The following is a 13736-nucleotide window of genomic DNA, read 5'->3' on the forward strand; positions in this document are numbered from 1 at the left end:
TACATTTATATTGATGTATGTATCGATGATGACTCAAGATGATGTCTATCTATCTATCTATCTATCTGTCTGTCTGTCTGTCTGCCTGTCTGTCTGTCCATCCATCCATCCATCCATCCATCCATCCATCCATCCATCCATCCATCCATCCATCCATCTATCTATCCATCTATCTATCTATCTATATGTATAGAATAGGTAATGATTGTGCAAGATGCTAAATAAAGCCTCCCCTTTCCACGGTGACTGAGGGGGCACTGTGTCAGACCGGGTGCTTCAAACCATAGACCGTGAACTGATAATCGTTCAATTTGCAAATCCAGCACTCATTTCCGTGTGGATGGCGACACCTGCTGGTCAGAAAGAAGACGCACTTCAGGCGGCATCTGACGAAGTGACGTATATATGATTAGCCAATGGCTGAGCTTCTTGAGTCGACTCCAGATTGAACAACCAATCATCAATTGTTTATTGCGGAAGTAGACCATGTGTTGTTGATGCCCGGAGCTAATGCTAGCTTGGTGAATATTCACTTCAATTGGCAACTGTTTCATTTATAAGTTGGGGTTTATTGTGTAATTAAAGTGAAATCTCTCCGATTCGATACGTTACTAGCTTCCAAACCCCACATTGAGCAGAGGTAAGATTTCAACTCGTAAAGGAACAGCATGCATTCAACCACTGAATTATTCTCAATGAATTAACTCAACGGGAGCTAACACAGCAAAACCTCACCAAAGCTGGTGTGTTGTCTGTGCTAGCAAAATTGTAAGCATTCAAAACACCATCTATTCACGACGAATTTAAACGTTTTCAATATTTGAAAATATCTGTGTGTCTCTGTGTGTGCATGTGTCTTGTAAAGATGTGACTCCAGTTAGAAGGATAAGACGTGCTTCATATGTGTGCTGAGTTGTTGTTTCCGTCCTGTAGTGAAATGGACAAGGATGACGGGTTGGTCAAGGCAAATCAAAGTAAAACTCTGCTTGTGCGGCACCTACCGTCCGAGCTGGGCCCAGAGGAGAAGGAGGATCTACTCAAGTACTTCGGAGCCTCCTCAGTCAGGGTGTTCTCAGACAAAGGCTCACTGGTAGGTGGTGCCTGTTTGACTCCTGCATTGTGAACGAATGAATCGCTGTTATGTCCGTATAAATTACTTAATCAAGGATTATTGAAACCAACAATGTTCCAGTCACCATCCTGTTACCAACTCGTGTTTGAATTGTCAATTGTAGCTGAGATTTGTCTAGACATTACCAGGATTTGATTGTCATATTCCCAGGGTTCCCAAGTTGCAAAAACTCATTTCAGGGAGCTTCCGACACCCCCCCCAGCCAACCCAACCCAAACCTACTCCCCACATCACGTGCAGCACACTGTCACACACGCATCTCTCTACCAAGTGCCCTCTTGCGCTACAAGCTCAATCGTTGCACGTTCTCTTACTCGCTGGCTTGGTTGGATTTCCGGGAGATTGTGCATGATTTGCTTGCATCAGGGAGACGCTATTAATTTGCGGGAGACTCCCAACTTCCGGTAGACTTGGGATGTCTGTATTCCTAAGGCAAACGACAAAATACAATGGCACATGTCTTATTGACAAGCTGAGTGTGCTGAGGTTACCTTTCAACCCGTCCGGTACACGTTGGGTATGATACATTTTATTTTCGCTTACTTTCTCCACAGAAACATGCTGCATATGCAACCTTCGGCAGTGAGAAGTCTGCAGCAAAGGTGATCTTCGTCTTTCCTCACAATGTGTCTCCATAAGACGCCTTTCACATGTACAGCCAGTTGGGTGTCATCTTGTATCTGCTCTGACCTCACCATCCCTTCCAGGCCCTGAACCGGCTCCACCAGCTGCAGATCCTCAGTCACACACTTGTTGTGGAGTTTGCCAAGGGCCAAGACCACATCACTGTGTTAAAAGACCCACCAGTTTTGGGAAGGTGGGGATTGTTTATTAAAATATAAAATCAATTCAAGAAACTGCATGAAACTACAATAAGAAAAAATATTTTTTTACCCTTTGGATCATTGTAAACTGAGTTATTGATTTTAGCAGGGTAAATTACAAATAGTATCACATTGGTGCCATGGGAAGCCATTTATGGCCAAGGATGACGTATGACTCTTATCATGTCAACTTGCTGCATTCACTAGCTGTTCTGACTGAAAACCCTTCCCACTTGGTTGTAAAGAAATTACCCCTATCGTCTTCAGCGCTACAGGTGACAATGAGGAGAAGAAGAAACAGCCAAGCATACCCCTCATAGAGATCGGAGTGGCACCTAGCCTTGGGTAAGGATCATCCTTATACACGGTTATCCAACCTTTTTGGGGCTCAGGCGGGATTCAATCCCGGGCAACAATCCCTTTCTCCACGATGGTGGTCGGCGGTTCAATCTGGACTTCAGGAAGTCAAAGCTAAAGTTCCTTTCCCCCAATTCCTTCTCAACCATGGCCAAGATAACCCCCACTACGTTTCTTGTTGTGGAAGTACCGGGAGTCTGCAAACGGCAACAATCCCTTTCTCCTTCATGTCGCCGCTCAGTCTGTAGCCTACTTCAGATTGACGTGGAAGAACCAGAGACGTTGGAGAACCCGAGGCAGTCGTTTGAGATTCATAATATCATCCGGAGGCGCACACAGCTTTCGGCAGTGATAATATATATTATATTATATAGATATATTATATTATATAATTTAGATATAGAGCTCCAGGACTCCCGCCGGAGCACCTGGAATGTTCTAGAATATTTACAGAACACAGCCAAAAGTTGTGTTCGCCTACGTTTGTGGAAAGCTCAATGTGGGACTGGCTCGTAGTGGCTGTAATTCTGCACCAAGGCTGAATTTCTTGAACGTCTTCAAATGTGTATTTTGAAAACTGTATTAGGGGCCCACTAACGCCTATATAAAAGCATCCAAAAAGTAGCATGCCAAGGGTCCTTTAAACACAATAATAATCGACAGCCAGTCCTCTGGCCGGACGTGTTCGTGACTATCTGTTATCCCTGTTCTTCTCTTTGAGCAGCTGTGTGGTGTTGTGCCCACATTTGTATTTGCTTTGTAAAGTAAGTTGTTGATCAGTGCTTAATCAGGGATGGCCATTTGAGCTTGCATAACCAGGCTGACTTCAGACTCAACACTAAATATTTAAACAAATATCTCTTGCCTCTGCAAAAACTTTTTCTGGCATCAAAGATCTCAAGACTTTTGGGCTAAATAAGCACTTGGCTGCTGGGGAAATACAATCAAAGATTCAGGAGAAACCCGGACCCCCGAAAACATCCAGATAAGCAGAAAAAACGACAACTGACACTTTTGTTGGTGCTGCACTTGTTGACCTCAGCTCGTTGGCTTTAAATTATTTAATGACCACTTTTACCACTCAATCAGTACCACAGAGGCCTTGAATAATCAATTTCTCTCAAATAGTGTTTCTAAATGTCTTCCCTCTAAATACGGCAATGACAAGTGCTTGATATACACAAATCAATACAGACACAGTAATACACATATAGGGTAAGAGCAATATCTCTATTCTAAATCCACTTTTGATTTTCATTGTATCTTGATTTCAAAACAATTCTGTTTACAGGAAAGGCACAACCCGCTCACAACTGTGTCAGACTGTTAACCATACCCAAAGGGGCAGATTCCCACTTGCATGTTTTCTAACGAATCCATGCACAATTCACAATCTCTTTCACAATCTCTGAGAATGGGTAGAAAGGTACCAACCATGGTGTACCAGTTTACATTGCCTTGGATAATGTTGTGAATCATCAAATGATCATCTTAATAATAGCACAAAAAAAAATAGGACTTTTAGAAGCAAGGGAATGTTTCACAGACATGTTTAAACAATGGCCCCTTGAATATATTTGTTGACAACCAGTGTAGTCTGAGCTATGCACATGACTTGAAAAAGTTTGCAAGGGATTCGGTCTATATGACAACTTAATTCTCCTCCAGCTAGATTGAATATAATGTACCCAACCGCCATCCCCAGTAAACAGTTGTCTACATCTCTCATATGACTGTGAGGTCAAAGGTGTACCACACTTTATGAGCATTTGAACTATAAACCTTTAGCCATTTTACATTGCTTATTATAACACTGCAACAACTAACAAGGACTCTTATGCAAAGTGTTGTCACATCGGTTATATTGCAATTGAATGATCTATCAAAAATAGTAAAGCACTGTGATCCTACCATATTGTAGTGCCCTGATTGGAAGGCACAGGCTGGACGCCCGGTGAAAGGGCTGTCAGGTCTGCTTCCAGTGGGCTGGCTCCACTCTGCAGCCCCCACGGTGACTCTGAGCGGCCCGGTCAGGAGCTGTCAGCCGGCCTCCCGGCCAATTAGAGGCTCCGAACAGGGTGCTGCCGGCTGCCAGCACCCTGACAAGGCCGTCTGTCTCACCTGTCCTACCTGTAGCACCAGGTGGTCCTCCATACCCCCCTCCGCTGGAAGGCAGACACAAGCTTGGACGCTTCCAGCGAAGCAATCGGCCCTCTCCCTTTGGATTAAGACAACGCTCTCGAAGGGAGAGTCACATGCTGTTGGCTCCTGCCCGGTTGCTCTTGTTGTGGCGGGGCCCTTATTACCTGCTCGGTGGTCACATTGTCGGTGTACAGATGTTTTTCTCACTAATGGCTTTTTATTATATATGCTGTCTCATCCCCCCCTTCATCCCCAGCAGGCCGCCTGCCCACTCCACTCGTGGTCACTGGGACCCCGAGCAGCGGGGGGACATTACATGCACAGCACTCGCGCCTCCCCCCGGCCGCTCAGGCCTTATTAGAAAACGCTGTTGGATCAGATTTGTTCTCGCTGTGCCTCGCCTCATTTAGGCACCACTGCACATGATTACCTGTGAACACACTGCACATAGATGCTGACGAGACGTAATTGTGTGTGTGTGTGTGTGTGTGTGTGTGTGTGTGTGTGTGTGTGTGTGTGTGTGTGTGTGTGTGTGTGTGTGTGTGTGTGTGTGTGTGTGTGTGTGTGTGTGTGTGTGAGAAACAAGAAGTCTGTTTGTGTGTGTGTGTGTGTGAAACAAGAAGTCTGTTTGTGTGTGTGTGTGTGAAACAAGAAGTCTGTTTGTGTGTGTGTGTGTGTGTGAAACAAGAAGTCTGTTTGTGGGTTCAGCTAGGATGCCTGTTTCTGCTGTTTCTCACCATTGTTTTGAGATGTACAGCTGTATTGAACAGGGTATTGTTTTTTTTATAATGTTACAACAGCGGGTCTTGCTGTTGCCTAACAGATTTCTCTTTCCATCCTTCCCCTTTTCCAGGTTGAAATTTCAAACAAGTCCCAGTTTGAAATATTTATACCCACCTCCATCAAATGCAATCCTTGCAAATATAATGCATGCCCTCCTGAGTGTGCCAAAGTTTTATGTTCAGGTGAGTACATGCATACATATAGTTCATAGTACCTGAGAAAACCATTATCTGTAGGTATTCTTTGATACAATCTGCTTACCTGCCTGCATTCAACACAAGATAAACCTACAAGGAAGTTAACATGTAACACACTTGTGTCATGGCTGTTCTTGGCTTCTGATTCAATCTGGTTAAAATAAATTCTCATTCCGTAGTTTCCCAGTGGTGCTTGATACAGCTCCATTAAATAGGAGGAAAGAGCATGGGGGTTAATATTTCTTCTGGGGCTCAAATTCTTTTTATTTCTGTTAAATGTATTTCCTTTGCTTCTACTTCTCCTTTCAATGTCTTGATGGCGCTATTGTGTTGAATTTCGACAGCGATTCACAAACTGTATTCTACTTTCCAGGAATATAGGATGTTTCTTGAAATAGTTTCTTGAAATTCCAGTAATATTGTTCTAGAAATTGTTTACCAGTCATAACCAGTGCAATGAACGCTCTTTGAATAGATGTTTTGCAGATTGAGTGGAATCAGGCCGGACTAGATGAGTAGAATCAGGCCTGACTAGATGAGTAGAATCAAGCCTGACTAGATGAGTAGAATCAAGCCTGACTAGATGAGTTGATTCAGGCCTGACTAGATGAGTAGAATCAGGCCTGACTAGATGGGTAGAATCAGGCCTGACCAGATAAGTAGAATCACAGTTCTGATATTGTTATGACTATGAGGGTCTGATCACAGGGAACAGCGTCCAAACATCCATGTGAGCTTTGGGCTTTGTGAGAATTGCTTAGACTGTTTTTGGAGCGAAGCTAGGTGTGCAACGGTGACATTTTAAACAGTTTAAATAGACTTGACAAGACTCGAAGCTCTTGCAATTTTTAAATAAGCTATTATGCCTACCCTGCCAAAATCTGCTTCTTGTCATTGTTGGACATGTTGCTCCGTTGTCGTCTTTCGTTGACTAGCGTTGCTGCTCTGCACCCAAAGTTGAAAATATGAAAACTTTTATGCGGTGCAAAAAAACACCGGGAAAAACGTGAGCTGAATCTAAAGAAAGGAGCTCAGCACTGGCTGCCGTACCGTAGGAGAACAACAGTAGAGTTGGCGTCACATTTAGAAAGACCAGAAAAAGCAGTCCCAGTGCTTAAAGCCATACATGTACTAGTCTAGCTCATCAGACTTTATATTAATGTCTGAAATTGGATGGCAGACGATCTCAACGTGAACGGGGTGCTTCAAATTCTTTTTGTTTGGACCAATCAGCTGGCTGGAGGCGCGGTCTGTTATCGCGTAATTGCCAAACGTGAACTCGGCCAGCGGCAGTAAACTTTAAAGAAAGTGTCTAAGGTTTCATCTCAACACTGTGGCCTGGCCACTGTAGAAATACGGTTATTAAAATCCCCATTTGAAGGCTTCATCCATTCGCACAAATTTTCTTTAGTACAATATCTCTGAAATAATGTACAAGGTGTGACTCCGGCCTCTGCTGTTTCTGGGTTCAGGCCAATACTCTGTACCGTCTGCCCTGAGAAGTTCTGCTATAGACTAGGACCGCTGGGACTGAGATTTGACCAAAAGGCTCCTTGTAATGTATCCTAACCATTATTTTGCAGGTTCTTCATCTCATGAACAAGATGAATTTGCCATGTCCCTTTGGACCTGTGACACCCCGGCCCCCTGTGGTAGGCCCCAGTTAATCAATAGCCCAATGCACTCTTTTGTATGTGTTCTGCATACCGTTCACAAAGCATTCGTTGCATATTAGCTGGAAAAAAATATTAATAACCAGAGGGACCTTTTTAAAGGTTCACGAGTACAAGAAATAATGTGTTGGACCAGGAAGAGGGCTTTCCTAGTCCAACGCTCGCTGTACCTCCCCCCCCGCAGTACGACCTGGCCCCCGGCCCCATGCCTCCCCCCTTCCCCCCCGATTTCCCGCCCCTACCCCAGGAGGACATGGACCTGTCCAGCGAGCCTGAGTCAGAGTACGACAGCGGAGATGACGACGAGAACAAAGAGAGGTGAGGCGGTCACCGGAGGAGGCATTTTTATTGTTCAGACACTTCAAAGGAATATGTTCCTTCCAAACATATGAATACATAGAAGCAAACTGTACCAAACAATGCAAACATTTCAATTGTGATGCTCTTCTTAAACCAAGTTGACTCGTATAAATGATGAAATTTCACATTGTATAATAATCGCTTAAATGTTGTTAAGCATATGATGTAAAAGCCGAATTTGAGTGTATTCAACAGGTTATCTTCTGTGACTGTTTGACCCAGGGTTGCCCGACTGATGGGTCTGGTCAACCAGGCATGCAAAAGGCCACTGCGAACCAAAGGGACTTCCAAGAGGAAGAAGCCCAGGATGAAGCACCTGCTCTCTGTTCCCCCCAAAGCGGACTCCCATAGGTACCCTGCTGAATCACCCTCCATCCATAGCACTACATTACCTACATCTACTTATGAGGTAGACTTCCCCATTGAGAACTCGTGTACACGATCATTGTTTTTACTGTTTCTATGTTGGTAGAATATCCCTACACCCACACATTAAAATGTTTTGGTAGCTTAAGTGGTGGGTAAATTATGGAAGTACAAGCCATGATACACCTTTTAAAGAATAGCTCCCACCAGCACATTGTATTATATGTCTTCCACTGGAAGCACGACTGTGCATGTCACTTTATGTTGTTCTTCCCCTGAAGAATAAAGGCTGATCTGTATTTCTGATCAGAGCTAGATTGAGTATCTGATGTGTAGAAGTTGCACCATATGACCTCAAAAACTAAAGGGCGGAGTGGTTATGTTTAACTTAGTTTAAATCCCTTTCACATCATCTATGAAGTTTAGTTTTGGAGATGATAATGGAGATGATGGGTTTGGTAGTACATGAAAATGTATGCGTGGAAAACCCAAAATATATGGAGTATATGGCGTTAAAACCGTATGCTATGGTGTAAACCTATCCCAGTGAACCTAGTCTATTTTTGTGTTGGTTGTGTATGATTGTGTGTGTGTGGTTGTCTCAGCGCTCCGGGCCCCGTGCTGAACCCCTCGGACGTGTTCGAGCAACCCCAGCCTGCAGGGCCCAAGAAGATCGAGTTCCACATCTCGGTGCCCGAAGTGGCGGCCATACTGGACGGAGGGGCCCCGGGGCCCGGGGCGGAGACCGCCCAGGACAATGCAGGTAGAAGGTCTGCTCAGTACTACCTCGAGTCCCTCTCCAAAGATATACTGGCTGTACATAACGATCACCCTGTCACAGCAGGTCTGAGCCCATCCCTCTAATATGGACCATTCCGTGGTCCCAGGAACAACGTTGGTTAATCACAGAGGCCAGTTTAATATGAACTCCTAACAGACACCAGAAGTTTGATAACGGTGTATGTGGTAAAAGTACTGTGCGAGTATTGAGAATCGCTAAGCATTGGCTTTGTTCTCCAGTACTCCTTTTAGAGCACGTTAAGAACAACAAGCACACCTTGGAAAAGGGAGTACATTTGAATTCTTTCCTCCTGCGTTGGACACATGCTGCTCTTCGTTACTAGGAGCGCAAACCAGAAGTGGGAGGGGAAGGCTGCACCTGCAGTCTGTCTGACTCTGAAACACAGTAGGGGAAATGTTTTCAGCGATTTCTAGCCGGTGGAAAAAAAAAAAAGAAGCTGCAGTATCTTGTCATCCCCGGCTGTGGTATCGCTGATGCCATGTTAACCTGTCAACCGTGCAACCCCCGCTGTGCCTTATCTCTCTCGCTCTCTCCCTCCCGCTCCCCGTCTCTCTAAGACATCTCTTCCCCAGTAAGACCCAGAGCAACACACACGCACACACAGAAACGCGCACACACAGACTTCCTAAAGGCGTGGGCAAGATAACCTGTGACAGTTGGCTTTCTGGATTAGTCCCGCTTCTATTTTTCATTTCATTCAGTTTTTTTTCTATCAGTGTGGTTGTTATCGGCAGGTTTGATAAACAAGTCTAAAATAAAAAGGATGGGGTTGAGGGGATGAGGGAGGCTGTGTTCTTCCAGCGGTGTAAAGGACTGACCAACCCCCCCCCCATCTCTACATGAGTGCACATATGTTGCATGTCGGCCAGGCATGGTTTTTATTTATCTATTTATTGCTATTCACAGATTTGTACAGCCTGAATGCTCCCAGTAATTCCATTTGGTGTGTGTGTGTGTGTGTGAGTGCGTTTGTGTGAGGGTTGGCCAACCTCTTGGGAGGTCCCATTGTGATCGATTTTATTTTGTCCTATTCTTCAAATGTCCTATGTATTTTGTAGTTTTTCGTCTTAAGTCGTACATAACCTATTTATTTTAGTTGTCTAGCTTTTTTTCCTTTTAGCGAACAGCGCAGCAAATTCACTGTTCTGATCATCCATATATTATGCATTAATCATTCCAGCCAATGATTAATGATTAATTCTACCCAAGAAAGACACAATCTACTGAAGATGTTTGTCCATGTTGGTGTTAAACCTCATTCATCTCTCTCTGTATTTCTTACTCGCTCTCTCAGAAGGACTCGATCGGGAGACGACGGGGGGCATTGAGGAAGAGGAGGAGGCCGAAGGCTTTGGTAAGCTGTACCCCAGCGGCCAGGCTTCGCAAGAGCAAGAGCAGGACAGCCAGGATGAGGAGGACCTGCCCTCCCTCCTCATCTCCAGGCGGGAGCTGGAGAAAGGCCGGCTGTCTAGAGATGGTAGGACACGTTCTACACCTCTTATCTCATTAGTAAATATGCCTAGGACTAGGTCTATGGGTCTTATCTCATTAGTAAATTTGAACTAGGACCAGGTGTTTGTGTCTTATCTCATCTTAGTACATATGAACCTATCGCACTATTTGAGAATGGCTTGGCTTTTGGAGTGTGGCTCGCTACACAATTTGTTGCAACATAGAGTCCTAAAGGTTGTGATTATTAGCTATTCCACCATCACCATGAAAACACCACCTTGAAGCCTTGGCCAGTCCATCAATGTTTATATAGTGTATATTGTATAGGGCAAAATACTTCTGTTTCATAAAATTGAGGAGAAATCCATTTTTAACAGCATACCTTCAAAATTGAGGTGGCTAGTATTCATGGTTGTTTGCACATGAGGAGAACAAAGATATACTCATATGAGGAACTATGCTCGGGTGGATTGGGGGGAAGAGGTTGAATGGGTAGAAATCATGAGATTCCCAGATATTCCTAAGGAGCCCTGGTTTTAATGGAGCGGGTCCAGCGGTCTTCTCTAGCAGCGGTTTGAAATGCAGAGCCCGTTCCTCACCACTTTGTTCTCCCTTTCTTTCTCTCCAACAGAGATTAAAAGGATGTCTGTGTTTAAGAACTATGAGGCCGGCGAGCCGACGTGCCGACTGTACGTGAAGAATATCGCTAAGCAAGTGGAGGAGAAAGTGGGTGGTATTCCTCTCTTCAACCTTATTGATCTGGGTTTGTCTTTGTATGTCAACGTCCACAATATAGGCTACATTACTTGGTAGGAAAATTAAATCATGCTTATTCAATCCGTTATATTTCTATGCTTTTATAATTCAAACATTGGGAAACATAAGTCAGTGATTGCCATTATATACATTCATGAATTGCCTGAAGAATAAGCTAAAAACAAAAGCCCACTACCATGTTCGCATCGACCCAGACTATGCTGGAATAAAGTGCACATAATGCTTGTCTAGGCAATGCATCGACTCCATAAGGAAGGGCTCGCTTAAGCTGCGCTTTGCTTTGCACAAGAACTCCAGAGAATCAAATGCAATGCAAAGATTCCCTCAGGACACACGGGTGGAGGGATACTTCTCAGGATGCCTGTTTTCTGTTTATTTATTTATGGATGCACTGACTGTTTCCTTGTTTCTGGTGCTTTCTTTTCCCAGGACCTGAAGTTCATCTATGGGAGATACATTGACCCTTCATCAGAAGCAGAGAAGAACATGTACGTCATCCTCTCACAGATACCACTAGCTCTGTGTTTTGGAATTTAGCTCATATACTGGACCATGCTCGTCATTAAGTTAGTTCCCATCCATTCCATGCGGTTTCTTTCCATAGTGGACCGTTTAAGATTGCATAGTATTCTAGCCATGTTAATATTGGCCGGGGCTGTCTTTGTCTACCTTGCCTTGCTTTTTGAGTCCCAGTCGTTGGACACTCCTATGCCGGAGTGTTTGGTGAAGACAAAGTGACGGCAAGATGTGGATGCAATTGTAGTGATCAAAACAGTGCGTTTGTCCTCTGTGCTCGCATGACGTAGCTCTCATGTCAGCCCCCAGCGGGAGGCAGGCAGCCTCTGTTCTGCTTCCCGGAAACTGTTTTCCGTCTGGCACAGCGTGCACCACATTGCTGATGTTCTTTGTGCCTCCCTTTTCATGTTCTTGCCAGTAAGTCTCTCTGCATGTTACTGCAATCCCAGCATTTCTTACCAAAGATTCAAGTTCATGAGTGTCGGTCCATGTCCCTTTAGTGTGACATTGACGCCAAATCGTACAGTTCTGTATCGAAGCCCTTGATATGTGTCACCATCCTTCACTGCTACTCAAACTGGATAGGAAGCAGTGGTCATTATACGACCAGATACTGGAGAACCGTTTTGGGTGTGTTGTTCTCTATTGATATGTTATATGCTGCTATGACATTGTTATCCCAACATGGTGTGGTTGTCATCTCCACGGGGATGAAGGCGTTCCCTCGGTCTCCACACTGAGTGATCAGTAACAGGCCAGTCCATTCACCGCCGCGTGTCCCCCTGTGAATGCAGGTTTGACATCGTGTTAATGAAGGAGGGCCGTATGAAGGGCCAGGCCTTCGTGGGGCTCCCCAGTGAGCGGTGCGCTGAGAAGGCCCTGCGGGACACCAACGGCTACGTCCTCCATGACAGGCCCCTCGTTGTGGTATCCTTCACTTCCTCCTCGCTCGGGAGCAGAAACTTTAGCACTTTAATGGCTTTTTTGAGATGTGATCGTGGTGAAGTAGAGGTCTCTGTGGCCGCCTAAGTCTGGCATAAGTGTTTTTTATTAAAATCTATTGAAAACACAGAGAACAATTTGAACCATTTCTAAAACCAGAACACTGCATTACATTGAGACAAATAAACAGTTTTTCCTGCAAACGGTTTGGGACTGTGGTAGCAGGATCTAGCAGATAAACTGCAAGGTGTGCTTTTAAGAGTAAAGCTATGAGGTACCTTTTTTAAAAGATGGATTTTTCCAAATAGAAAATGACCAATGCCCTTAACTCTGAGCCAACAGCAATTTGCCAGGTCTGCTAAACCCAAAGCAGATGTTCCTGACCCAAAGAAGGGATCCAGGCCACGGTGAAACCAGCAGGTGGGACACACTGGTCTTTGCATACAGAATACCACAGTTATACAAACTCTATTGGAGCCCAACATACATAGCAAACTCATGTCTTTATGTATGGATTTATTGTAGTTGTACATGTGGTAGTGTTTCTTGTAACAGTTTTTAACACTTTATTTATTTAAGATGGCAAGCCTCGATATTGTGGCCCTGCAGCATCGTTTGTATCCTTATTCTGGCATATCCTTTGGAAGTAATGGTTAGCACTGGCTCATTACATGAATCATGGTTGTAATGTATTGAGGACATCTCAGTATATTCAACGTTAAATGCTGTTCTGCACAGGAATACCAGTATTTTTTAAGCTGCACCTGTATTCTACCCCATGGTGACTCGATCATTATGTACTCCAATACATTTTGCTAATGGTCAGAAAGAGATTGAAGCCCAGTGTGTTTCTCTCTTCTTTGCAAATTGTGCAAAACTCTTCCTAAAGCCTTGCTTCACAATACCCTCTATCCTATCTGATTTAAATCACAGGTGACGCAAACCAGCGGAGGTGAAGACCTAATTTTAATGTTCCTGAATTTGAATAAAATATTTTTGTTCAAATGATTATGTCTATTGGTGAATGATTTGCACATTTCTCACAACCCTGGAAAAACAAACTTATGTTGAGCAGTTGAGTGAATTGCTTTATCGTCACTGATCATAAGCCTCGCAGCCGAGGAACTTGAGAAAGTTCAGACTCCAGCCAAGTAAATAAAGAGAGGGAAGGTATATGGGAACTGGATTAGATCGTCAGCAGATGGTTGGGTGTCAACATTGAAAAAGGAAAAAAAACCCTTACTGCAGCGACGGCAAACATACTGATGTCTGGTCTGCCAGAAATTGCCAGAGCTGGGTTAGCTTACCTGTACTGTATAATATCTGGCTGTCCCAATCTGTGATTATCAAAGATGGAGTAGAGTAAAGAGAAGAGGAGAGGGAGGGAAATTAAATCTGTTTCGGCTCTTTCTG

The 13736-nt window shown here is 44.3% G+C and overlaps 1 protein-coding gene across 3 annotated transcripts; it reads left to right on the top strand.

The window, feature by feature from the left end:
* Positions 1–500: 500 nt before the first annotated feature.
* On the top strand, positions 501–13331 carry rnpc3 (RNA-binding region (RNP1, RRM) containing 3). 3 transcript variants are annotated; one of them, XM_079754365.1, is made up of 16 exons: positions 501–640; positions 934–1090; positions 1687–1734; positions 1840–1949; positions 2224–2301; positions 5309–5420; positions 7019–7087; positions 7293–7426; positions 7691–7819; positions 8440–8597; positions 9931–10113; positions 10720–10814; positions 11295–11353; positions 12176–12308; positions 12666–12743; positions 12903–13331. In XM_079754365.1, exons 2-15 carry the CDS (start codon positions 938–940, stop codon positions 12732–12734), a joined length of 1530 nt encoding a protein of 509 aa, XP_079610491.1. In that variant the 5' UTR covers positions 501–640; positions 934–937; the 3' UTR covers positions 12735–12743; positions 12903–13331. The 3 variants fall into 3 exon arrangements, with proteins under 3 accessions (XP_079610491.1, XP_079610492.1, XP_079610493.1); XM_079754366.1 differs by having other exon boundaries at positions 13257–13331; XM_079754367.1 differs by having other exon boundaries at positions 9934–10113.
* Positions 13332–13736: the final 405 nt, after the last annotated feature.

Source organism: Pollachius pollachius (assembly GCF_949987615.1).
Source record: "Pollachius pollachius genome assembly, chromosome: 17".
Classification (NCBI taxonomy): domain Eukaryota; kingdom Metazoa; phylum Chordata; class Actinopteri; order Gadiformes; family Gadidae; genus Pollachius; species Pollachius pollachius.

Excerpts from the sequence above, each read along its gene's own strand:
- rnpc3 (XM_079754365.1), top strand. The coding sequence starts at position 938 with ATGGACAAGGATGACGGGTTGGTCAAGGCAAATCAAAGTAAAACTCTG. Across the intron at positions 1,735-1,839 it reads GTGAGAAGTCTGCAGCAAAG|GCCCTGAACCGGCTCCACCA; the intron begins GTGATCTTCGTC and ends CATCCCTTCCAG. Across the intron at positions 10,815-11,294 it reads CTAAGCAAGTGGAGGAGAAA|GACCTGAAGTTCATCTATGG; the intron begins GTGGGTGGTATT and ends TTCTTTTCCCAG.